This window comes from Bufo gargarizans, chromosome 2 (genome assembly GCF_014858855.1).
Source record: "Bufo gargarizans isolate SCDJY-AF-19 chromosome 2, ASM1485885v1, whole genome shotgun sequence".
NCBI classification, from domain to species: Eukaryota; Metazoa; Chordata; class Amphibia; order Anura; family Bufonidae; genus Bufo; species Bufo gargarizans.
This window is the reverse complement of record NC_058081.1, coordinates 281,017,566-281,043,599: the sequence shown is the minus strand read 5'-3', so window position 1 is coordinate 281,043,599 and position 26,034 is coordinate 281,017,566. Positions and strand designations below refer to the sequence as shown.

Below are 26,034 nucleotides of genomic sequence, written 5' to 3'. Positions count from 1 at the left end.
ACACTCAGAGAAGATGAAATCCTGCTCCCCTGTGTATCTGTAGTACACCCTCAGCAGTAATGGAGATTATACACCAGTATTCAGCATTGCAATGGTTCATGTACTAGTGTGAAACAACAGGACACTTGGAAACAGAAGCATCTGTGTGTGTCTGTTCCTCTTTCTCTTTCTTTAGGTACCCCCCTCCTTCTCCACCCCCTTCAATAGACTTCTATGGGCAGTAGCTGTAACTAGATCTCTCAGTGTGCAGATAATCTGTCTTCATCTCTGGCTCAATGAAGACTAAAGTAATCAGTAAATTGATAGTGAGCGATCACTGCAAGGGCAATATGGGAAAGAAAAGGAGCCTGTTAAGCAGAGGAAGAGTATTTTTCTCTGTAATAAGATACACTCACCTAAAGAATTATTAGGAACACCATACTAATACGGTGCTGGACCCCCTTTTGCCTTCAGAACTGCCTTAATTCTACGTGGCATTGATTCAACAAGGTGCTGATAGCATTCTTTAGAAATGTTGGCCCATATTGATGGGATAGAATCTTGCAGTTGGAGATTTGAGGGATGCACATCCAGGGCACAAAGCTCCCATTCCACCACATCCCAAAGATGCTCTATTGGGTTGAGATCTGGTGACTGTGGGGGCCATTTTAGTACAGTGAACTCATTGTCATGTTCAAGAAACCAATTTGAAATGATTCGAGCTTTGTGACATGGTGCATTATCCTGCTGGAAGTAGCCATCAGATGATGGGTACATGGTGGTCATGAAGGGATGGACATGGTCAGAAACAATGCTCAGGTAGCCCGTGGCATTTAAACGATGGCCAATTGGCACTAAGGGGCCTAAAGTGTGCCCAGAAAACATCCCCCACACCATTACACCACCACCACCAGCCTGCACATCGGTAACAAGGCATGATGGATACATGTTCTCATTCTGTTTACGCCAAATTCGGACTCTACCATTTGAATGTCTCAACAGAAATCGAGACTCATCAGACCAGGCAACATTTTTCCAGTCTTCAACAGTCCAATTTTGGTGAGCTTGTGCTAATTGTAGCCTCTTTTTCCTATTTGAAGTGGAGATGAGTGGTACCCGTTGGGGTCTTCTGCTGTTGTAGCCCATCCGCCTCAAGGTTGTGCGTGTTGTGGCTTCACAAATGCTTTGCTGCATACCTCGGTTGTAACGAGTGGTTATTTCAGTCAACATTGCTCTTCTATCAGCTTGAATCAGTCGGCCTATTCTCCTCTGACCTCTAGCATCAACAAGGCATTTTCGCCCACAGGACTGCCGCATACTGGATGTTTCTCCCTTTTCACACCATTCTTTGTAACCCTAGAAACGGTTGGGCGTGAAAATCCCAGTAACCGGCCCGTCTGGCACCAACAACCATGCCACGCTCAAAATTGCTTAAATCCCCTTTCTTTCCCATTCTGACATTCAGTTTGGAGTTCAGGAGATTGTCTTGACCAGGACCATAACCCTACCTGCATTTAAGCAACTGCCATGTGATTGGTTGACTAGATAATTGCATTAATGAGAAATAGAACAGGTGTTCCTAATAATTCTTTAGGTGAGTGTATATTACAAACTTCTTATCCCCATTTATACTTTTTATGGAAAAAAATAAAAGACTGTCACTTTAACACACTTCAATGTGGACTAAAATCATGGAATCTTTGTAATATGTGTGTTTTCAGAGTTGAGATTTGGGTACAGGGCCAACCTGTTTGATTGTTCCCCACACAGGCTGTTTTATGGAAATGTTCAAACTGAAAAAAAATAAATAAATAAATATATATATATAAATATATATATATATATATATATATATATATATATATATATACACACACACACACACAAAACCACTTCAGGCCAAGCCACAGTGTATGAACCTAGTGCTAGTGTGCCATGTAGTTGTTCAATAAGGAATTAAGATGCCGATACTCCATATCTCACACCAGTATGTTGATTCCGCTCTTGGTAAGGTACTTCTGACTAATAATACAATCTCAAATAACATGCTAAGGCCTCTTTCACACGGGCGTGAGTTTTTTTGCCCGGATAAGAGCCGGGTGCGTTGCGGGAAAATGCGCGATTTTTTCTGCGCAAGTGCAAAACATTGTCATGCGTTGCACTCGCGTGAGAAAAATCACGCATGTTTGGTACCCAAACCCGAACTTCTTCATAGAAGTTCGGGCTTGGGATTGATGTTCTGAAGATTGTATTATTTTCCCTTATAACATGGTTATAAGGGAAAATAATAGCATTCTGAATACAGAATGCATAGTAAACCAGCGCTAGAGGGGTTAAAAAAAAATAAAAAAAATTTAACTCACCTTAGTCCACTTGCTCGCGAAGCTGGCATCTCCTTGTGTCTCCGCTGCTGATGAACAGGACCTGGGGTGAGCTGCTCCATTAAATACAGGTTAAGGACCTTCGATGACGTCACTCCGGTCATCACATGGTACGTCACATGATCCTTTACCATGGTGATTCACCATGGTAAAAGATCATGTGATGACCGGAGTGACGTCATCGAAGGTCCTTAAGCTCTATTTAATGGAGTAGCTCACCCCAGGTCCTGTTCATCAGCAGCGGAGACACAAGGAGATGCCAGCTTCGCGAGCAAGTGGACTAAGGTGAGTTAAATTTTTTTTTATATTTTTTTAACCCCTCTAGCGCTGGTTTACTATGCATTCTGTATTCAGAATGCTATTATTTTCCCTTATAACCATGTTATAAGGGAAAATAATAATGATCGGGTCTCCATCCCGATGGTCTCCTAGCAATCATGCGTGCAAATCGCACGGCATCCGTACTTTCTTGCGGATGCCATCCGATTTTCACACACCCCATTCACTTCTATGGGGCCTGCGTCACGCCAAAATCTGACAATATAGAGCATGCTGCGATTTCAACTGAACGCACAAGTGATGCGTTAAAAACATCGCTCATGTGCACAGCCCCATAGAAATGAATGGGTCAGGATTTAGTGCGGGTGCCATACGTTCGCCGCACGGATCGCACCCGCACGGAAAACTCGCCCGTGTGAAAGGGGCCTAAGAGTTTTTCTTGGCTATGGAAAAAAAATCTAATGATTTTGCCATTTTGCTTTTTCAAAGAGCAGAACTCTGTTAAATTAGGCTGACTGAGCTCACTGGAAGTGACAATTACAGGGTATATCACCTTGGAACAAAAGAATGAGATCTGAATCAATTGGAGGTCAATCCTTCTCTTACCTGTAGTCCAGCAACCGTTCCATGAGTCTGGTAACTGTGGCGATTAAGGATACTCCACTTTCTCTCCATGTTTCCCGCTCAATTTTCTTCAATAAACTGCAAAAATTATAATTTTGGTTACAGAAGATTCACCCCTTTTTGTATCTTACATCTACCGATTCAAGTATAGTTATTATTATTAACTTCATAAACTAGATAGACAATATCTTTAAGATCATGCACATCTCATCAGAAATGGATACTGCTGATATAGTAGACTTTTGCAACAATACTTAAAGCAGTTACCCGGGAAATAATACTGATAACCTATCCAGTGCCTTGAAAAAGTATTCATACCATTGAACTTTTCCACATGGCACCCACAAACTTAAATGTATTTTATTAGGATTTTGTGTGACAGGCCAACACAAAGTAGTAAGTATGTGTGAAGTGAAAAGAAAAAAAAGACACATGGTTTTTAAAATTGTTAATATATAAAAATCTGAAAACTGTACTTGTTGGTCTATCAAAAAAAATTCCAATAAAATAGTTTGTGGGTGTAACATTAAAAAAATGTTGACAAGTTCAAGGGGTATGAATACTTTTTCAAGGAACTGTGTCACATCAGCGGGGGGCAGAGTCCTGGCCCCCGTGCCGATCGGCTGCATCATGATGCTCTTCTTATAACTCTACACTGTGCTGTCCCTCTATTATTTCTCCTAGAAGTTTAAGAATAAATGAAAAATGAGTGTTAACATTCTACTTGTCAAAAGAGCAGCACCCAACAAAGTCTTGTACTGTCAGCACTGACTGGATGGGGACAGATACACTCGAACGGGTAACACTTAGTTGTCAATTTATTCATAAATATATAGTCGGAATGACAGATGAATAGCACAGCGTACATGTAGAAATGATGCTCCAGAATTGTTATATTATGGGGAAAACAATCATTTAAAGCAGATGTGTCAAGAATGCCGATAGGTCTACTTTAACTGACTTCAGTGGGAACTACAGAGGCCTAAGGGTGATAAGAGCACACTAAGGTTTCTGTGACAGATATCTAAATTTGAGCCATTATCAATATTGTTGGGAGCCATTTTCCAGTCCCCTACCTATATGAATGAAAGTAATGTACATTAATCTATGTCAACCAGCTAGCGAAATAAACCAAGCTGATAAACAATGATGGCCTACCCCAACGTGCCCCCTTTTGGCTCAGACTTCAACACAAGTTCACTGGTAAAAATATCTTACCTAGGATAAGGCCCAAACAAAGGAATTCTAATCCAGGAAGCATTGATAAAAATAACGCTCAGATTATTCACAAAATTAAATATGCCATAAAAGGAAACAGAGCTATATATACACAGTATTTTTTAATATTTACCCCAAAAACTGAAAAAAATAATAAAACATGAACACGTTTAGTAGGCATAGAGAAATCCTTTTAATCCCTCATCTGATAAACACTTAGGAAGTTCATCTGATTAAATAAAACACAAGTTACTGTAGCAGAATTTGTATTAACAATTACATTTTTAGCTGTCTTTCTTAAGGGTCTCCACCCTTCCATATGCTTTCTTCACATCCAGTAATCCTGAAAAGTGATCATCTGACATCATTCAGATCCCTTTGATGCTGGATTTAGGGCTACATTTTACTGTATTGTAAAATGTAACATAAATGACAACTTGGGCTACTGACTGTATATACAGATGGCTCATTTAATTTAATTTGCTGACTGTAGTTTATACATTACATATACCAACCTTTTATTTATTGAAGAGTTGGGTAGTGACATCTCTTTTGCAGACTACCACTCTCAGCAAACACACAAACTAAAACTTGAGGGCACATCTAGTTGCCAACATAATGTAAGCACAGCAAGTCATGAGTACACTCTGTCTATGTGCAGTATCTACGGCTTCAATCACACGAGTAATTACAATGCATCCTTTACAGGTCAATCTATATCCCAACAGACTGTATTCAATACACTGATCAATAAGTGTGGGTCTTAGATTTGCTCCACATAATGACACGACACATTGCCTTCCAGCACAGTTAACTTGAACTTGATCAATATCTAATCCACTGAAATGTCCATGTTCCAGTCTCATAGTAGACACAAGCAACAGCCTCAAAAGATGTTCAGTACTTCAGTATAACTAAAATTCAATTTATGAGCAAATATAAAAATGCATAAACATACCCCAGGTACTTAGTCTCCTTTAACCCTATCGTGCATTTTTTTTGGGTTAGGCTAGCTTTCCAAAGGGAGTCCACTACAGCCTGCACTTTGGGTAGGTGACTTTCCCAGTCTGTACTGTGGGTGACAATATCGTCCAGGCAAGCCGAAGTGTACCGACGATGTGAACGAAGCACGATGTCCATTAGTCTCTGAAAAGTGGCGGGGTCGTCATGCAGACCTTATATTGATACAGCCCCTCAAGCGTGATTAAGGCAGTTTTCTCTTTGGCAGCCACCTGCCAGTACCCTTTCGTGAGGTCCAAAACAGAAAAATACCGGGATTGTCCTAGCCTCTTGATGAGCTCCTGGGGCATATCCCATGCCCCAGGAGCTCATCAAGAGGCTAGGACAATCCCGGTATTTTTCTGTTTTGGACCTCACGAAAGGGTACTGGCAGGTGGCTGCCAAAGAGAAAACTGCCTTCATCACGCTTGAGGGGCTGTATTAATATAGGATCTGCACGACGACCCCCCGTCCTATAGTATTGATACCCAAGCCGGACGGGACGTTGCGGTTTTGTAATGACTTTCGAAAACTTAACAAGGTTTCCAAATTCGATGCGTATCCCACGCATCGAATTTGGAAACCTTGTTAAGTTTTCGAAAGTCATTACAAAACCGCAACGACCCGTCCGGCTTGGGTATCAATACTATAGGACTGGCCCACTCACTTTTTGACTCCTCAATGACTTCTAGCTGCAACATGAGCTGCCCCACCTCCGAAATGGCTTGTCGCGGAGCCTCGGGTACCCGGTATGGTTTTAACCTGACTTTTGCCTGAGACTTAGTGACAATGTAATGCTGGATTATGGAAGTGCGTCCAGGGAGGTCCGAGAACACATCCGTGTTCCGACTAACGAACTCCCTGGCCTCCTGAGTTTGTTTAGATGAGAGGCTGTCAGCAATTTTTACAGTGGCAGCTGCCTCTCTTGCATCAGACAGAGGGGCCGGTACCTCCTCTTCTGTACAAGTTTCCCTATCTTTCCACGGTTTGAGTAAATTCACATGGTAAACCTGCTCCGACTTTCGCCGCCCTGGCTGGTGTACCTTGTAGTTTACATTTCCAATTTTCTCGAGCACCTCATAGGGCCCCTGCCACCTAGCCAGGAACTAACTGTCCACTGTCGGCAACAGAACCAAATCCCGATCACCCGGGTTAAAGATCCGGACCCGAGCCTGCCGATTATATACCCGACTCTGGGCTCACTGAGCTGCCTGCATATGCTCCCTAACAAGAGACAACACTGTCTCTATCCGATCTTGCATCTGGGTAACGTACTCAATGACACTTATGTGGAGTGGGTTGTTGTTCCCACGCCTCTTTGGCCACGTCCAAGAGACCACGAGGGTGTCTGCCATATAGCAGTTCGTAGGGCGAGAACCCAGTAGAGGCCTCGGGTACCTCTACATGAGATGGGGCAGAAGGAGGTCCCAGTCCTTCCCATCTTTAGCCACCACCCTTTTCAACATATTTTTTAATGTTTGGTTAAACCTTTCTACCAGACAGATAGTTTGCGGATGGTAAATGGACGTCCATAGCTGTTTTATGTGCAGCAACTTACAAAATTCTCTCATCACCTTGGACATAAAAGGGGTCCCTTGGTCGGTCAGAACCTCTTTAGGTAGTCCTACTTGGGAAAACATCTCCATTAATTCCTTAGCTATAAGTTTGGCAGAGGTATGTCGCAGTGGCACAGCCTCCGGGTACAGAGTGTAGTCTAGAATGACTAAAATGTGTTGATGCCCTCTGGCGGACTTCAGTAATGGGTCTATGAGGTCTCTAGATATTCGGTCAAACGGTACTTCGATAATCGGGAGAGGTACTAGGGGACTATGGAAATGTGGCTGGGGGCTAGTTATCTGGCAGGTCGGACAAGACTTACAAAACTCTTCCACTTCTTTGAATATGCAGAGCCAGTAAAACCGCTGAAGAATATGATAATACGTTTTCTGCAGCCCCAGGTGATCCCAGAGAATGTGTTGTGGGCTAGATCTAACACAAGCTTGCGATAAGCCTTGGGGACCACCAGCTGTTCAATAGGCTCACCCCGCAGTTGGTTTACCCAATACAACATATCTTGATGAACCACAAAACGGGGAAACACAGACACTGCACCAGGTTGTTGTGGTTCACCATCTACTATTGACACATTTTTCCAGGTGCGGTATAGGGTTAGGTCCCAAAGTTGGGCAGTACCAAAATTCTCCACGGAGACATTGAGGTCTGCTAATTCAGGACCCGGCGGCAAGTCCTCCACATCTCCCACCATCACACTTAGCAGGGTTGTCTCCCCCTCTTCCACCGAAGTGGCGGTCACCGCTACCGCTGGTCTCAGGTTCCCAGGGTTCTGGTCTCCCCTCTGAGCCAGGCCACTCTGCTAGGGTTACCCCTGTCTCATGGGTATCAGTCACTCTCATAGCAGGCCACAGTGTCAGGAAGCCCGGGAAGTCTCTTCCTATTATGAGTTCATAATGTAGATTTGTGGCGACAGCCACCTCGTGGGTCCATATATCGGCCCCCGTAGTTAGAGACACCAGCAAGGTGGGGTAGTCTTTTAAGTCACTGTGGATGCACATCACCTCGACTTTCCGTCCAGTATACTCAGGGGACCGCACCAGGGTAGCCCTTACTAGGGTCACTAGACTCCCAGAGTCCAGCAGAGCCTCCGCCGGAGTATCTCCCACTTCCACCTGGCACAAATGATCTAGAGACTCTGGGGTACCTGTTGCAAACAGCCTCCTGGCATATAGCGACTGACGGCAGCCATAGTTAGTGTCCATGGGCCCAACACGATGGGGACAGTCAGCCCCTTACATGGCCAGGCTCCTGACACCGCCAGCAGACTATCTGAGCTACGTCTGCCATGGGTACATCCCGGGTGGGTTTTATCGTCTCAAATCTCCAGGCCTGGGGTGGAGATTTCCGGGGTTTGCTGACCCCCCCTCCCGACAGAACCCTCCTTTAGATTCCTGGTAGTTCATAGCGTTCCACCAGGTCCACCATCTCAAGGGCATTTCCAGGAGACACCTGACCGATCCAGTGCTGGAGAGGGTATGGCAAAGCCCTCAAGAACATATCGGCTAACATACGATCCAGCATAGCAGTGGGACTCAGAACGTCAGGCTGTAGCTATTTTTGCAAGAGGTGAAGTAAGTTATAATACTGGGGTCTTGCAGGCTCAGCCGGGTTGAACCCCCACTGATGCACCCGTTGGGCCCGGACCAACACATTCATCCCCAGTCTTGCCAGAATCTCACCCTTGACTTTTTGGTAGTCGGCCACTTGATCGTCCAGCAAGTCGAAATACACCCGCTGGGAATTGGATGCCAGGAACGGAACAACAACCTCAGCCCACTGGTCACGGGGTAGCTTTTCCCTGATGGCCACTTTCTCATACATTGCCAGGTAGGTTTCGATGTCGTCTGCAGGGGTCATCTTGGGAATCGCGGCATGGACTGCTTTCCGGTCATCGTGGACGCTCAAGGTTGCTCCTGTTGTCTGCAAAGCCATCACGTGTTGTAGCAGAAACTGATTAGTCTCCTGCTGCTGCCTTATTAGACTTGCATTGCTGCAGGATTGTCTCTCGCTGCTGCAGATTAGCCTCCATGAAGGCCTTCACAACAGCCCCCATTTTGTCGTGGGGCACTGATTGTAATACAGCTGATTTAATGTACGACATACAACCATGCCTGAAAAATGCAGAAACAAAAAAAAAAACGGCATTCACGCCAGCCTCACTGCTCATGCACACCTCCTCCACCAATTGTGGGGTTTCGCTCTGGTAGACAGGATTAGTGGACGCAGTATAGAGGCAACAACAAGTTCTTTGGATCAAACAGTTCAGTGTTTTATTCACACTTTAGGCAAGTGACAAAATAAGCAGTCATAATCAAACAAAAAGTCACCTTGCGGTATTTGTGTTAATTCACACCATGCAGCAATTCTGCCTCAAAGAGTCCTTGCTGATAACAGCACCAACCTGTTTTCAGGCCAAACAGGTAGCAAGCCTTCATCCAGACACACGGCTCCCGGATCCCAACACAGAGACCTCGCTTATGAGCCCAGCTGCCTATTTAAGGATAGTCAGGTGCTGCCAAAACCCGGACCAGCACTTAAAATCCAGTCCGGTATTTGACCTCACCTGGCTGTTCCACATGCTGGAAGAAAAATACCTGCCTTGCCAGACAAAACCTCTCACTGTGTCACTATATATATATATATATATATATATATATATATATATGTGTACAGTGCGACATCAGGTCACAGTGCAGCACAGGCCTGTAGAAGACCAGCGAGAGGTGAGTATCAGCGTGGTCTGGAGCAGTAGAGGTAAGTCCATTTAGCTTCTTTTTTTTTTTTTTATACAGAAGTCTGTTGGAGCTTAGGGTTCTGATGTGAGGGAAATGGGGGTCTGATCTGAGACCTAAGAAATGGAATGGGGGTCTAATCTGAGGACAAATGGGGGGTATGGTTATTTTTGTGATAGTTTTGGTTGGCCTGTTGGAGATTTCTTAAATGCTTTGATACTCATTAACACTGCTATTTGCAGGACAATCCTAGGTATGCAAGACACCACAGTAACATGGGAATTCAAGTGAATATGAAACACAGGGGCTGACAAAGAATTTTAAAACAGAGAGAACCCTTTACACGCTTTTTTTATTCAGTAAGTCTACAGTGTGCGCAAGCTGCTATGCTTATTCTCCGACAAGTCACAGGACAGTACTGAGGTGGTTGACTGAGATAGATGTCCTCCACAGAGGTGCTTCACCTCTCTGTTCAGTGTTTACTAACCTTTCAACAATAATGGTCTAACCACAATGTATGTATGTACTTCAAACAACTAGGTAAACAGATACATTTTGGTTTCTCAATCTGGTTATCATCTTTGTTGTGCTTTTAACTACTAGTAGAAGAAAAAAAAAAAAATCTAGAACAAAATTATTGGATGCTTTTTTCATATCCACTATGTGGATGATAAACTAACATACATGTAGAACATGTGATATATAGAGATTTATACATATAGTAGTCAATGCAGTTGTAAACCACATGTCTCCACTTGGCCACAACGCACTTTAATACTTTAGATTTATCATCAGACATGTCACAAGTAACCCCAATGATTATTACAATTACAAATATTTCTTTTAATTGCAGCAGTCATGATGAAACATTTTTTCCCCACAGTAATTGGACTGTCATGGCAGCTTAGGCAGAAGTAACCTGAATTGGGCTCTCTGCTACTTTCATGGAAACCTTCATTCACTCAAATAACACAAATTCATGGCCAGGGAAGTGTCTACTGTATCTTAGAAAAACGCCAGGCCATGGAGAATGCCTCTGAAGTTATTCCCAGGTTCAGATAACGTTCCATGCTATAGATCAGTGAATATCAAACTTTAAAGCACTTGCAACTTATGTCATCAACTTCCTTCAAAGACAAGGTCTTTCTTCCTCCTGTACTAAAATTTGTCACAGGTGGCAGCTGCATTCAGTTTGCCAGTGCCAGCTGCTGCCCACATAACAAAAATATATGTTTTCCGAAATAGACCTCAAAAGATGTACTAGCTCCGTCGGATTTATCCTGAAACGGCCTTTCTTACTGCTACAAATCATGGCAAATAATGATCTTATGGTACATTTTCTGCCTGGGTATAAAACTGCATCCTCTGCAAACAATGTCTACAGTGATACATGATCAGAATGGTACACAAATATATTAGTAGAGCCTATTGCAGTGCGGTCAAATATTCAAGGTATTTCATTAAACAGAGATTATGCCCAAGGACTTGGTGTCTGTATTAAAGTACATGCAAAGCAGGTAGATGAAAGCAAACACCAGCAGATGCCTACGCAGGAATAGTATGCTTGCCCATATGCTGGCACAAACAATCCTGGGACAACAAGGATTATAATATCTATATATAATCCTAACAACCCAGTACGACAGCACTAAAAACAACAAATAATTAGTAAGATACAAACACACACAAGCTCCACTGATGACAAATAGCATTTTTCTTGGCTATTTAAACCAACACATGTAATGAAGCATCTGCTGGTACCTTATTTTTTATACCTTCTCTAGAAAACCTTATAAACTCCAACTCACCTCCCACACACAGTCATACAGTAGCTTCCTTCTTTCAGTAATGAACTACTACTGTACTCGGCAGATGGCACATATATGTCAAAGTCCTAAATACTGAACAATCATAAATCCAATTAAAATATAACACTGAATGTTACTTACATACTGTTGAAGAGCTCCCGGTATGTTTCGTCACCTCTTCCTTCCGACATCAGGCTATCCAGCTTATCAATTAGCTTTGCTTCAACCTCAAAGACAAACATAAAAGGTGCTTTGTTTTACTTTGCCAGGAATCCTCCAGGGCTTAGTGCACGCCGTGTGCTCTGTTGAGCAAAATTCTGCATCCAGTTGTCATAGGTCATATTGTCCCCCGTGTTAACCTGTCACCATTCCCTCAGAACGTTCTCAGGACTAATGGAGCAAAGTGACTTTACAAGCCGAGTAGCATGAGCTGATGCTGACGCTAAGGCAGCTAGCTATATATGGATCCTAATAAAAAGGAGTGCAGCCAACACTAGATTGCCTTTTCCTGCAGGGCTTCATCTCATGCACTGCGCCTTTCAGCACATTCATATTCTTCATATGCCAATGTTTTGCTAATTATTGATGACCTTGGCGCGTTCTGAGTTAACGTAACCTGCAATATCAGTGTCTTACACTTCAGGAACAACTCCTTGGATTTGATATCGGAAAAGGGAAGCTATCCCCAAAAGTGAAAACATATCGAAAGTTTGCTTCTAATTGCATAGAACATTTGCAGGCAAGCATTAGGAGAAATGTCTTCTACAAGCTGCTGTTACAGTTCTCCAATAGCAAACACGGATGGTCTGGACCAGCTGCAGTGCAGAGTTCAAAATTCAGGTACTGACTTATTAGACCGGGTTTTGAGACTTGGCTAGGCGCTATATTTAGTCAATATGGAGTGTGACCTGTCTAGGAAGAAGCTGCTGGGATTCTGAGCTTTACGCTGCATTCAGACATCCTCTTAACACTGTATTTATTAATGGTGCAATTTATTCAGGGAATAGGAGCCAAGTTAAATATATAGCTGCCCTGACATACGGTATATGACACAAAAATAATTTAAAGTATTTTTTTTTTCAAGATATGTTTACTGATCGAGTATCTGATCTGTGAGGGTCCGACATCCAGGACCCCCGGCGATCAGCTGTTCAAGAAGGCGCTTGTAGTAGAGCCGCAGCCTTCTCTCTGCTCACTAACCACAGCACCATCCATTTGATAGTGCCTGTGCTTGGTATCGCAGCTCATACCCATTCACCTCAATTCGAGGAACACCACCAATCAGATAATTATGACCCATCCACAAGATAGGTCATCAGTAAAAATGTCTTGGAAGGTCCTGTTAAAAGTAACACAAAATATCATAATATAGACAAAAAGAAGAATCTTCATACCTGGCCATATATTGTTCAGTCCCTATACTGCACCGTGTAAATAACATGTATCCTGACATTATAATTAAAAGGATTCTTTAGCCATCGCAAGTGGTTCATCTGAGTACTCCATGAGGCAGATTTAGTATTAAAAAGGTGTCAGTTCTTTGGCGCATTTTGTGCCAAAAACCTGATATGCATGGATTTACAAAAAACCTGGCGTGTACTGTTTTACACACTTTTCTAACCTTTTCACCCCGTTCTCGACAAGGTTGTGGCTTCAAAAGGAAGAGGCATGGCCTAACGGAAAGGGGGCATGGCCCAAATGCTCCTCCATCAGCCAAAGTTTTGTGGAGCACAACTATGCCACCTCATAGGTGGTCTAAACTAGAAAATGTATGCACACTTTATTTTGGAGTACAGACATATTTTTGGTGCACAGATAAAATTCTGGCACACAGTCAGAATTCTAGAGTAAATCTACCGCAGGCTTTACAATACTCTATGTGCCAAAATTGTACATTTTTCTAATATTAAGACTGGGATTCATATTGCTAGACAGTGTAAAGTGCAACACTACTAGTAAGTCTGCCCTGAAGTGCTCTTATTTTGTGTGCCCCATTAAAAGGGTTGTCTCACTACAGCGAATGGCATTTATAATTTACAGAAAGTTCATACAAGGCACTTTCTAATGTATTGTGATTTTCCATATTGCTTTCTTTGCTAGCTTAATTAATTTTTCCATCACATTATACATTGCTCGTTTCTATGGTTATGACCATCCTCAAATCCAGCAGGGGTGGTCATGCTTTCGCAATAAAATAGCGCAGACCTCTCTGGAGGCTTGGACAGCGGGAGTGCACATAGTCTAGTATTGTTTCCTATAGCGTACAAGTATGACCACCACTGCTGGATGGCAGAGTGGTCGTAACCATGGTAATGAGCAGTGTATAACGTGATGGAAAAATTCATCTAGCTAGCAAAGGAGGCAATATGGACAATCACTACATGACAATACATTAGTAATTGCCTTGTATTAACTTTGTCTACATGATAAATGCAATTTGCTGAAGTGAGACAACCCCTTTAAGGACAGAACTGACAGGTTTCCACACAAAAGCTTTAGTAGAAGGGGTATTTGCATAATGGTTTCTACTTCACAGGTACTGAATATGATTCCTTTGTATATGACTATTTAAAAATTTTAAAATTCAGACTAAATATAACAAATATTCAGCTAAACCAAACCCTTGCCCCTGGTCTTCCGACATTGCTCCAGTTTCGACTCCTCTGCACTTCCTGTCCCTGCTCAACACACTAGAAATGTTAGGAAAGGCCTACTCAACCAATCAGTGGCCGAAGTGGGTCATCAGTTAGGTCAAAGAGTTCTGAGCAGATCTTTTCTAGTGTTTCCAGGACAGGAAGTGCAGTTCCTATTTTAATAAAAAAATTTTTTGAAAGTCATTGAAAAAAAAAAACTTAACCACTTGATGACGAGTACCATACATGTACAGTGCAGTGAAAAAAATGTTTGCATATCCCACTGTATATGTATGGTGCTTTGATTAAGAGAGCAGATAAACTGTGTTCTCAGGGCAGGGGTCTGGTTGTTATTGAAAGCCAGATCCCTGCTGTATCCACCGACATCATTGAAAACTCAGGTGCCGGCAGAGTAACCCCTTAGATTCTGCAGTCAAAGCTGACCGCGGCATCTAAGGGGTTTACAGGAGGGGTCTCCCTCTCTCACACCATCAGCCAATGGTTGCCATGGTGCCTGGAGGCTGCCTCTGGACCTGCATGTACAGAAGCCTATGTAAACTGCGTAATACTGACAGTTTAAAACCAGTAAAATACAGCATGTATTGTACTGCACAGAAAGAAGGATCAGACCTTCAAAAGTTAAAGCCCCATAGTGGGACTAAAATAAAAGTTTCAAGTACAAAAAAGTGCCCCCTTTACAAATGTAAAAAATAGAAAAAAAAAAAAAAAAAAAAAAAGAAGAAATATTAGGTACTGCCGCGTCCATGAAAACAATGCCAGAAAATATGTCTCTCAGAAAGTAGCAACACAAAAACATAAAAAAAAACTGGATAAAATTGATGTTCCAGTAATCATGCTGAACAGCAGAATAAAGATAACATGTCATCTTTCCCCCACACAGTATATGCCGCAATAACAAAACCCCAAAAGCCATGGCAGAATTGCTGCCTTTTCAGTATCCTGCTTCCCAAAAAGCAAAATAAAAAGCGATCAAAAAGTCGTATGCACCCCAAAAGAGAACCATTGATAATGGCAACTCCTAAAAAAAAAAAAAACATACCTGCGCAAAATCTGCAATTTCCATTTTGCACCATCCCCTTCTCATTAATTTCTGCAAACTACCTGTGGCGCCAAAATGCTCACTCTACCCTTAATACTCCCGAAGCCCTCTCATATGTTTAGGGAAAAGAACTGAGCCACATGTAGGCTGTTTCTAAAGCCAGGAAACACAGCAGAATGATAAGAGGGCTTACTTTTCACACTGGCACATGATGGGCACAACACATTGGGCACTGAAATGGAACAACAGTTGAAATATTGCAATTTTCAGTTTGCACTATATACTCTGAATAGATTTTTTTAAAACACCTGTGGGGTCAAAATTCTTACTCCACCCCCTAATAATTACCTTGAGGGTTGTAGTTTCCAAAATAGGGTAACTTCTCCGGGTTCCATTTATGATTTTACCCCAGAGCCTGCACTGTCGTCAGCACAAGCGGTGTAAATCACCACATTGCTCATGCTGCTCTTTTACTTCTAAGCCCTGGTGGACAGCCAGGCAAATGCTTAGGGCCATGGATAGGCACAACATATTTGGCACTGAAATACCATATCTGTGGAAAAATTGCAATTTTTGCTTTGCACCATCTGTTGTGCATAAATTTTTGCAAAACACCTTCTACTTCCCTTGGTAAATTCTGTGAGGGGTGTGGTTTCTAAAATGGGGTCACATCTTGGGGGGTTTCTTTTTTCATTTCACCTTAGAGCCTCTGCTCAGGAAAAATGATGTAACAAAATTTGGGTTGCTTTCTGTCTTATTACCCCTTGTGAAAATGAAACTAATTTTTTTTTAAACTCTGTAAAACACCAGTGGGGATGACGGGGGTTAACACTGTATTGGTATGTCAGGGGCTCTGCAAATAAGACATGCCACCCAAAAAACATTCCAACAAAATCTGCCCTCCAAAAGCTAAATTGCTCTCCTTCAATTATGAGCACTGCAGTGTGCCCATGCTTCAGTTTACAACCATATATGGGGAGTTGCCGTATTCAGGAAAAAATGTGTAGCAAACTATGGGGTGCTTTTCGCCTGTCACTCCTTGTGAAAATGAAAAATCTGGGGCAAAAGCAACCATTTATTGGAAAAAATTACATTTTTCACAGCCAAGTGTTTCTAAATTCTATGGAACACCTGTGGGGTCAAAGCACTCACTGTCCACCTCAATACATTTCTTGAGGGGTGTAGTTTCCAAAATAAGATGACTTTTTGGGGGGTTTCCACTCTAGAGGTTCCTCAGGGTCTACCTAGTTATATATCTACATATATATTCAGGAGAAAAAGGGTAACAAATTGTGGGGTGCTTTTTCTCCTGTTACCCCTTGTGAAAATGAAGTTGGTTCTGGCTGCTGTAAAGCATATCTCTAAATGCTGTTAAGAACAGCTCAGACAAGATGGCCACCCCCATAATCATCAGTAAATATGAATAAAATAATCTGCAATCAGAAAATAAAATCAGATTAGAAAAAAAGAATCTGCGTCACTTTCTGGTTTTAACTGGCAGAAAAAAAAATTCTCACATGTTCCTTTTAAGGTGAAAGCTGGCTGTGTCCCTAAGGGGTTAAATATTTTATTGCTAAATATTTTACGGCTTATATCTGTTGTGGGAAACTCTTCTACTTTCTACAAAAATTCTATAGAAAAAAGCTCCAAGCCCCAACTCTGCCCAGGACAAACCTAGTTGCACCTATTTTCAATGAACTACAATCCTACATATAATTCTATTGTCTAGGGGCATAGCTATAGGTCACAGTGATGGCCAACCTCTGGTACTCCAGCTGTGGTGAAACTACGACTCCCAACATGCTCCTTTCATTTTCTATGGAGTTCTGAGAAAGGATAAGCAAGTGTACATCTTGGGAGTTGTAGTTTTACCACAGCTGGAGTGCCAGAGGTTCGCCATCACAGCTATAGGAGGTACAGATGTAGCAGATGCACATTTGCCACACAAGTAGAGACCAGTGTTATAAAAGAAAGATGGCAGACGAGGGCTCTGTTACCATCGGGGTTCACAAGCTTCAAGCTATGAACTACATTGCTATTAAGCTATTTTGACTGTGTATCATATGACTTTCCTCCACAAACTAAATCCAGGATCCAGGAAACATCTTGTGCCTCAGGAATGACTTAGAACATTCCTACCATACTTAGTCTATCAGTTTAAGAATGTAATGTTTTTCTGGTGCTTATTCTGAAATAAAAATGGCATACAAGCGCTATATATGGAATTCACATTCGGACCCATCATTCACTTATTCAGGGAAAAGGCAAGCCTTTGAATACTCCTTTAGAATAAACCTATAGAACAAAGTCATTCTGTACATAACGTAATAGAGTTAGGTTTCACATGCGGCTCCTCACAATGTTAATCAAGGAGGAGTAATCTGAATGAGCAAATACCACTTATTTTAAGCACGCAGGGTTATTTCATTTGGGGACACTAAGCAACTGCTCCCATCACCATGGACTGAAGGATATCAGTCCAAGGGTTAACAGCATTCCTCCTGCATAGAAATCAAAGTCATTTATTTTGTGTGCGTTAAACAATGTTTCAAATCGATGTTCCTATGGAGCAGCATGATGGTGGGTGTAAAGAAATGGTTTCAGACAGCAGGAGAAAAATCGAGTGGGAGCCGCAAAAGTACTTGGAACACTTAGCAAACCTCTGAGCTGGAAAATAGGAAAACGTACTGGAGTGTCAAAATTGTTTGGCCTAAATAAATACAGGCTACTTCGATCCAAGATTATGTCTCTTGATCAATAAAATGCCTGAAACTGATACTGGCAATGTATACAAGTCTGTGATCACTAAAATACCACTGCAGCCTGACAAACAAAATAACACTAAATGAAAATCGGTAAACATATTGAATTGCTGACTAATAGTTCAAGGGCAGAAAGTAAAAACACAGCCATTTCCAAGAGCGGATGTACCAACCCCAGTCCCAAAAGTCTCAGCTGTGTGGCCACTATCAATCAGGTGATTCCCAGGTATCTTCTAAAATGTCTCTACCTGCCAGAACACTGAGGTCCCAGGCAGTGGGGGTCATGAGTCATTCACTGTACAAGCTCCTATACAGGAAGGACCTGACAGAAGACACCGACGAATCCTTCAGTTGGTGGGGACCACATTATTGAAATTTTGGTACTAAGGTTCAAGTGCTATTCTAATGTCAGCCATTTATGGGATAGCTACAGGAGATAGGTTAGAGTGTAGGGTGCCATATAACATGAGAATAGGCAAACCAAGGGGTCAGTAGCCGGAAAAAAAAAAAAAAGAAAAGACCTGTGTCAGCATGTGTGTGACTCTGGGTTATAAAGTTTATGACAGTTATGGAAAAAGTTGAGCAAGTGCCCTTTTCTGCAACACTTGTGTAGCTGCCCCCGAGCTGCTTGTCTTCCCCCCGAGTCTCCTCTGATATGCAACCGCTGTATCGGCTTGCCTAATAGGGACCAGAGGACTTTTGTTCTTCTAATAGGGTTCTCACCTATAATCCTATTATGTATGGCATATCCATCGGTCATAAATGTCTCAAGTCAACATCAATGCTGAGGCCCTGCAGAAACATTTGCTTTCCATGGGAGTAGAGTTGCAAAGATGAATGTCTAAAGTATGTCGCAAAACACTTCGATATAGTTTGGAATCAAGTGTTGTGTGCTGGTGAAACAGCTCTTTAGCCATGAACACCAAAAGTACTTCACTTTGAAAGAAAAATGGAACACCTTGCCTAACAGAAGATTAATATGCAAATACAATGTAGCTAAGACGAGAAACTCTCACTCTGGAGGACTAAAAATTATCATTACAGCTAGTAAACAGTTTGATCAACGAAGAGTCTAAATCTAGAAGCTCTGACTTCTGTATATGGCGGTGTTAAAAAGTATTGGCTGAGTGGATGTCTGCCGTTTTGCAGATGCCAAACATGATATGATTTGACAAGCATGAAAACATTTGCATCAAGCTGTCCCCAATGGGGCTCACAGTCTAAGTTCCCCATCAATATGTCTTTGGTATGTTTGAGGAAGCTGGAGTACCTGGAGGAAACCCTTCACAAACACGAGGAGAACATACAAGTTCCATGCAGATGTTGCCCTTGGTTGGATTCCAGGTCCCCAGTTCTGCAAGGCACCAGTGCTAACCACTGAGCCACCATGCTGTATATTCACATACCTATACAATGAATAAAAGATTCAAAAAGAAGTTTCATGTAAACCAATGTCAAACGGAAATTTATGATTACCTAAACACACTCCAAATATGTTCAAACCTGTTTTCTTTGGTGTGTCATACTGGATGCCAAAGAACAAAGGGGGTCATTTATTAAGACTAGTGTTTTAGACTTCCTTTAGCTTCCTAGCTGACTTACATTTAGACAATTTTCTATGCCTAAAACTGGAGAAGAAAATGATGAATGAGACCTGGCGTGAGTGGGGAAAAGTAGCATGAATAGGGCTTGAATTAAAAACAAAAAGGTATCCAGATGCAATTAATTTTTCACTGATGGTTGCTAGGTTGCACTGGTGCCTTGCAGAACTGGGGACCTGGGTTGGAATTCGACCAAGGGCAACATCTGCATGGAACTTGTATGTTCTCCTCGTGTTTGTGAAGGGTTTCCTCCAGGTACTCCAGCTTCCTCAAACATACCAAAGTATGGAGTGTTAGGGCGAATGCACACGACTGTGAGCGGTCTGTGGTAACCCGGCCTGGCATCCTGCTGACAGCAGGAGCGCACGGCTTCATTGGTTGCTATGACGCCGTGTGCTTCATGCCGCCGCTGCACTACAGTAATACACTCGTATAGATCATACCAGTGTATTACTGTAGTGCAGCGGCGGCATGAAGCGCACAGCGTCATAGCAACCAATGACGCCGTGCGCTCACGCTCTCAGCAGTATGCCAGGCCGGGATACCACGGACCGCTCACAGCCGTGTGCATTCGGCCTTAGTATTCTGTTTTTCACGCATTAAACTGATTGCATCCACGCGGAACAAAACTGAAACACCAAATGCAATCGTAGACAAAACTGATTAAACCTATATGCAAAACAAGCAGTTTTCCCAGAACAGACAGACTCATTCTGTATCGCTCAAGTGAAATAAGCCTGCGGCTGAGCAGCTTTGCCTTTGATGCCCATATTGCAGGATTGACCATACTTACACTAGCATGCTGTATGTGCAAGGTCTAGGTACCTGTATTACAGAATAACTCTTCTATATTCTTCTCATTACCTGTTTAAAGTTGCCACTTCTTCTTTGCTCCCAGTCCATCATGTCATGGAAAATAGGGATCATTACGTTCCGCAAGTCAGGTTGGGGTATCAATGTTACCTCTAGGAATGGACCGATCAAGGCTGGGATAAAATGCAGTTTGTGTTCACCTGAAAAAGAACCGTTTCCATTCACTGGTTACATGAACAACTATAAATCTTCATACTACCATAAGAAGAGAGAAACGACAAAGCCCGACTTTCTACGAGGTTATAGGTTAGAAATATTGCAGACTTTCCATTTATCTAGGTTTTATTCTTTTGGCAGTAGAAACGCACAGAAGCCAGATGTAACATGAAGCCGTTTTCCTTCGAGCACTGTGCGGTGCCTTGAAAATTCGGTGTTAGCATTCCCCTTGTGTGTCCCATTAAAGTCTGGCATTGTCAGCATTGACTGGACACACCCAATTGACAAGTGAAATTGTAACATCCACTATTCAATTTATTTATAGATTTCCATAAGGAATAACAGAGGAATGGCGTAACAGAGAATTCTAAGAAAAGACGCTCCAGCACGGATATTTTGTCGGGAGTGCAAGTGGTAAAGGTTATTCAATAAAATGTATCTGTATGGTGCCAAATGCTGTGTGTGGCTTTTTTTTTCTCCTTTTTTTTTTTTTTGTCCGTCTCACTGAACTGGTCGAAAATGCTCAGTTTAAATTTACAACTGTCACCAGCCATACGTTCTGTTAGAAGCTGCAGCAGTTACAGGGAAAGAGCTGCAGCAGAAAGGACACACCCCCTGAGCTGCCAGGCTTTAGAGCAGAGTTAGGCTACTTTCACACTAGCGTTCGGGTGTCCGCTTGTGAGCTCCGTTTGAAGGGGCTCACAAGCGGACCCGAATGCATCCGTACTGCCCTAATGCATTCTGAGTGGACGCGGATCCGCTCAGAATGCATCAGTCTGGCGGCGTTCAGCCTCCGCTCCGCTCAGCAGGCGGACACCTGAACGCTGCTTGCAGCGTTCGGGTGTCCGCCTGGCCGTGCGGATCCGTCCAGACTTACAATGTAAGTCAATGGGGACGGATCCGTTTGAAGATGACACAATATGGCTCAATCTTCAAACGGATCCGTCCCCAATAGACTGTACATTGAAAGTCTGGACGGATCCGCTCAGGCTACTTTCACACTTAGAAATTTTTTAACATTATAATGCAGACAGATCCGTACTGAACGGAGCCACCGTCTGCATTATATGAGCGGATCAGTCTCAGACGGATCCGCTCTGAACACAAGTGTGAAAGTAGCCTAACTGGATCAGTGAATATGGAGATTTCTGGACCCAGATGCGGTACAGGGCTGGTTCTAGCTTTATACTACAGGTGAAACTCGAAAAATTTGAATATCGTGCAAAAGTCAATTTATTTCAGTAATGCAAATTAAAAAGGAATTGCATTAATGCAGCTTAAAATTAGAATATTGTGAAAAGGTTCAATATTCTAGGCTGAAAGTGTCACACTCTAGTCAGCTAATTAACCCATATCCCCTGAGCAAAGGGTACCTCAAAACTGTGACTTTGGGCTTTTATAAGCTGTAAGCCATAATCATCCAAATTATAACAAAGGCTTGAAATATCTCGCTTTGCATGTAATGAGTCGATCTCATATGTTAGTTTCACCTTTTAAGTTGCATTACCGAAATAAATGGACTTTTGTATGATATTCTAATTTTTCTAGTTTCAGCAGTATATGATGTCCGATTTTTACTTTTTTCTAACATCAATCATGGCATAACCCTTTAACTAAATCACATATGCCAGGAGTACTGGCAGGTCCTCCTTAAAGGTGGCCATACATCTTAAATACTTGTCAGCTCATTCTGCTGACAATTATTTCTCTCGACTCGGATATAAACAGACGAGGCAAACTCGGCCAAGTGCACATGTTTATTTCAATGGGGAAAGGGGAATAAGGGGAATAAGCGACTGCCAGACACCTCTGGCAGCAGCTTATCTATCATGGGAACAAATAAATGGCATGTTGAAATCTAAGGGTACTTTCACACTATCGTTTAAGTTTTCCGGTATTGAGTTCCGTCTTAGGGGCTCAATACTGGAAAAAAACGCTTCAGTTTTGTCCCAATGCATTCTGAATGGAAAGAAATCTGCTCAGGATGCATCAGGATGTCTTCAGTTCAGTCCCTTTTACGTTATTTGGCTGGAGAAAATACCACAGCATGCCGCAGTATTTTCTCCGGCCAAAATTCCGGAACACTCGCCAGATTGACGGATCCATCATTAATTTCCATTTGAAATGTATTAATGCTGGATCTGGTACCAAGTGTTCCAGAAAAACAGATCTGGTTTCCCGGTCTGCGCATGCGTAGACCATTAAATCTGTGAAAAAGATAAATACCGGATCAGTTTTTCCGGATGACACCGGAGAAACGGATCCGGTATTGCAATGCATTTATCAGACGGATCCAGAAACAAATGATATCCGTTTGCATACGGATTTCCGCATCCGGCAGGCAGTTCCGGCAACAGAATGTCTGCCAGATTCTTCCAACGCTAGTGTGAAAGTACCTTAACATGCCGAAGTCTTTTTTGCCCTGACATCTGCATTCAGGGTCCTGTGGCCCCCATACATACATTGTTCTCAATGCCGTTAGTGAGATCTCTTCCATACTTTGAAGAAAAAGTGGGAATGTATCCCAGAAAAGGGGAGATAGATGAAAATTGTGAACTTATTATTATTTTTTTAAATAAAATCTCTAAAGTTTCCTGTTCTGGGTAGGTTTCTGTGTTTATGATGCATAACTGGATTGAAATTATTTGCCTAGTAGACATCTACAGGTGAAACTCGAAAAATTTGAATATCGTGCAAAAGTCCATTTATTTCAGTAATGCAAATTAAAAGGAATTGCATTAATGCAGCTTAAAATTAGAATTTTGTGAAAAGATTCAATATTCTAGGCTCAAAGTGTCACACTCTAGTCAGCTAATTAACCCATATCCCCTGAGCAAAGGGTACCTCAAAATTGTGACTTTCATAAACTGTAAGCCAGATCATCCAAATTATACCAAATAAAGGCTTGAAATATCTCGATTTGCATGTAATGAGTCTATCGCATATATTAGTTTCACCTTTTAAGTTGCATTACTGAAATAAATGAACTTTGCGTGATATTACATTTTTTTCGAGTTTCACCTGTACAGGTCCAGCAATTCTATTGTAATATTCTGAATTTAGCTCTAAGAAAACTCTGGATAATCCACAATACTGATTCCTATCTATAACCCGAAGAACCCGTCATAACTACCAGCTATGCCATGCTTAGACAGCCACAAGAAAACGTAAATGAATCCTTTGAGATGCCTGGATTTCTCCATAAATTACTAATAAAATTACAATTACAATCTAACTAAAGTAAAAACACACAAACCGTTGCATCTTTCAGTCTTATAGTGAGTAAATATCCACAATGCAGGGAGAAAAAGTAAGTGAACCTCTGTATTAATGATTTTTCCAAGAGCTGAGGGTTGAAACTTCTCAGCCAAAGGACATGAGATTGGAAATGTGGGCTTCACAGGTACTTTGCTATTAAATAAATGCACACAAAGCCTGGTTACTGACAAATCTTCTTAAATGGAATCTGTCAGCAGTTTTATGCTGCTAGGTTCTAACTGCTCCAGCGATTCCAATGAGTCCCCATATTCATGAGCTCACGGCTCTTCCACCCACCTGCCTCTGATTGACAGTTTTGTCCATACTAATCAGCAGCAGGTGGGTGGTTAGAGCCGTGAGCTCATGAATATCAGGACTCGTTTAGCATGTACTGGAGCTGTTCAATACAAGATTTTAACAGAATTCTGAGTCAATTGAAGAAAGTGACCCATCATCCTGCTAAGGAGACCTGTCACTAGTTTATGTTGCACTTAGTTAGGACTCCATAAAACTGGTGACGGAATCCCTTCAAGCAAAATTGATTAGTGAGAACCATAAACCAGAAGCTACAAAAGCACTGCTAAAAAAAAAAAAAAAAAAACAGGGTCTACAAGCAAATTACTCAATTGTCCCTAAAAGAGGGCATCCTGATAAAGATCACTCCAGGCAATCTCGATGAGGTGGTAAAGAACCCTAAGGTAACAGCAAAAGGCCTACAAGCTGAAAAATCCTCTGTTCATGAGTCCAATATTAAGCACCCAACAACAATGATATTCACAGAAGGACATCACAAAGGAAACTGCTGCTGCCCAAAAACATTGCAGCACATGTCAAGTTTGCCAGAGACCACAATGCTTCTGAGAAAATGTTCTATAGACAGATGAGACAAAGTTGTAACTTTGTAGCACAAATGCACAAAACTACAAAAAAGAACAATGCACACCAGCACCAGAACTTCATCCCGACTGTGAAGCATTATGGTTTGGGGTTGTTTGGTTGCCTTAGGGCATAGAAGCCTTGTGAGAGAAAAATATATTCTAACATGTAGCAAAACATTTTACAGGAGAATGCAAGAGCAGCAGTCTATGACGTCCAGCTGAAGAGATGAAGCAACACAACAATCACACCAGAAAATCAACTAAAGAATGGTTGAAGAAGAACATTTTTAGAATTTTGTTTTAGAATGCCCAAATCAGAGTCTTGACCTAAACCCAAGAGGCTGGTGCATGACAAGAAAAGAGCTGGGCATGCAAGGTATCCCATACATGTTTATAAACTGAAACACATTTGCAGGAAGGAATGGTTCAAAATTCCTCCTCAATGTTTTGCCTTGAAACTACAGAAAACATACGGTGGAGGCGATAGCTGCTAAGCTGTACAGGTTATTAAATTCAAGGTTTCACTTACCTCTCCCTGCATTGTGGAAACGTGTGCAGTGTGCTCAATAAAAGACACGAATGGTCCAACTGTTTATGAGCTATTCATTTATGAGTGTTTGTCTAGAACTGTGACTTGGATAACAATCCAAACCCCCCCCCCCCCCCCGAACAGGAATCAACATAGAAATCTATGTTTCTACTTTAACTCATTTAATCAGTTTCTCCTTGCAGAATGATAGAACGACACCAATAATGAGTCAGAAACAGATGTACGCATGAGATAATCCTCTACCAAACCATGTAATAGTCACTTACAGCTGTCAAGACTGCAGTAACAAATCAGTGCAGAAAGTATTGCTGAAGTGTATAATCTTTTCATCCAGGAAAGTGAACTATGCCCACTTAAAGGGAACCTGTCATGTTGAACATGGGTTATGAGCTGAAGAAAGCATCTTATAGAGCAGGTGGAGCTGAGCAGATTGTGGGAAAAGATTCAGTAAAACTTGTTTCATTCATTTAAATTCCTGCTCATTCTGGGCTTTGAAAAAAGTCCCATCAGTGACTGACAGCTATCTCCTTATACACAGTCATAGAGGGAAGGCTGTCAGTCACTGATAGGACCGTCTCCTTGTCTTCAGTCAGTGACTGACAGCTATCTGTATACACAGTCATAGAGGGGAGACTGTCAGTCACTGATAGGACCATCTCCATGTCTTC

General features: G+C 42.1%; 1 protein-coding gene across 2 annotated transcripts in view; it reads right to left on the bottom strand.

Moving 5' to 3' along the window:
• The window catches only part of DOCK4 (dedicator of cytokinesis 4), a 346,430-nt gene that overhangs the window by 71,944 nt on the left and 248,452 nt on the right, over nucleotides 1–26,034 (bottom strand). For both annotated transcript variants that reach the window (XM_044280322.1, XM_044280323.1), the window contains 3 exons: nucleotides 20,516–20,664; nucleotides 11,737–11,822; nucleotides 3,246–3,341 (listed from right to left, as the gene is read on the bottom strand). In XM_044280322.1, the coding sequence (XP_044136257.1) occupies nucleotides 3,246–3,341; nucleotides 11,737–11,822; nucleotides 20,516–20,664 (331 nt within the window). The remainder of the gene's footprint in view (nucleotides 1–3,245; nucleotides 3,342–11,736; nucleotides 11,823–20,515; nucleotides 20,665–26,034) is intronic.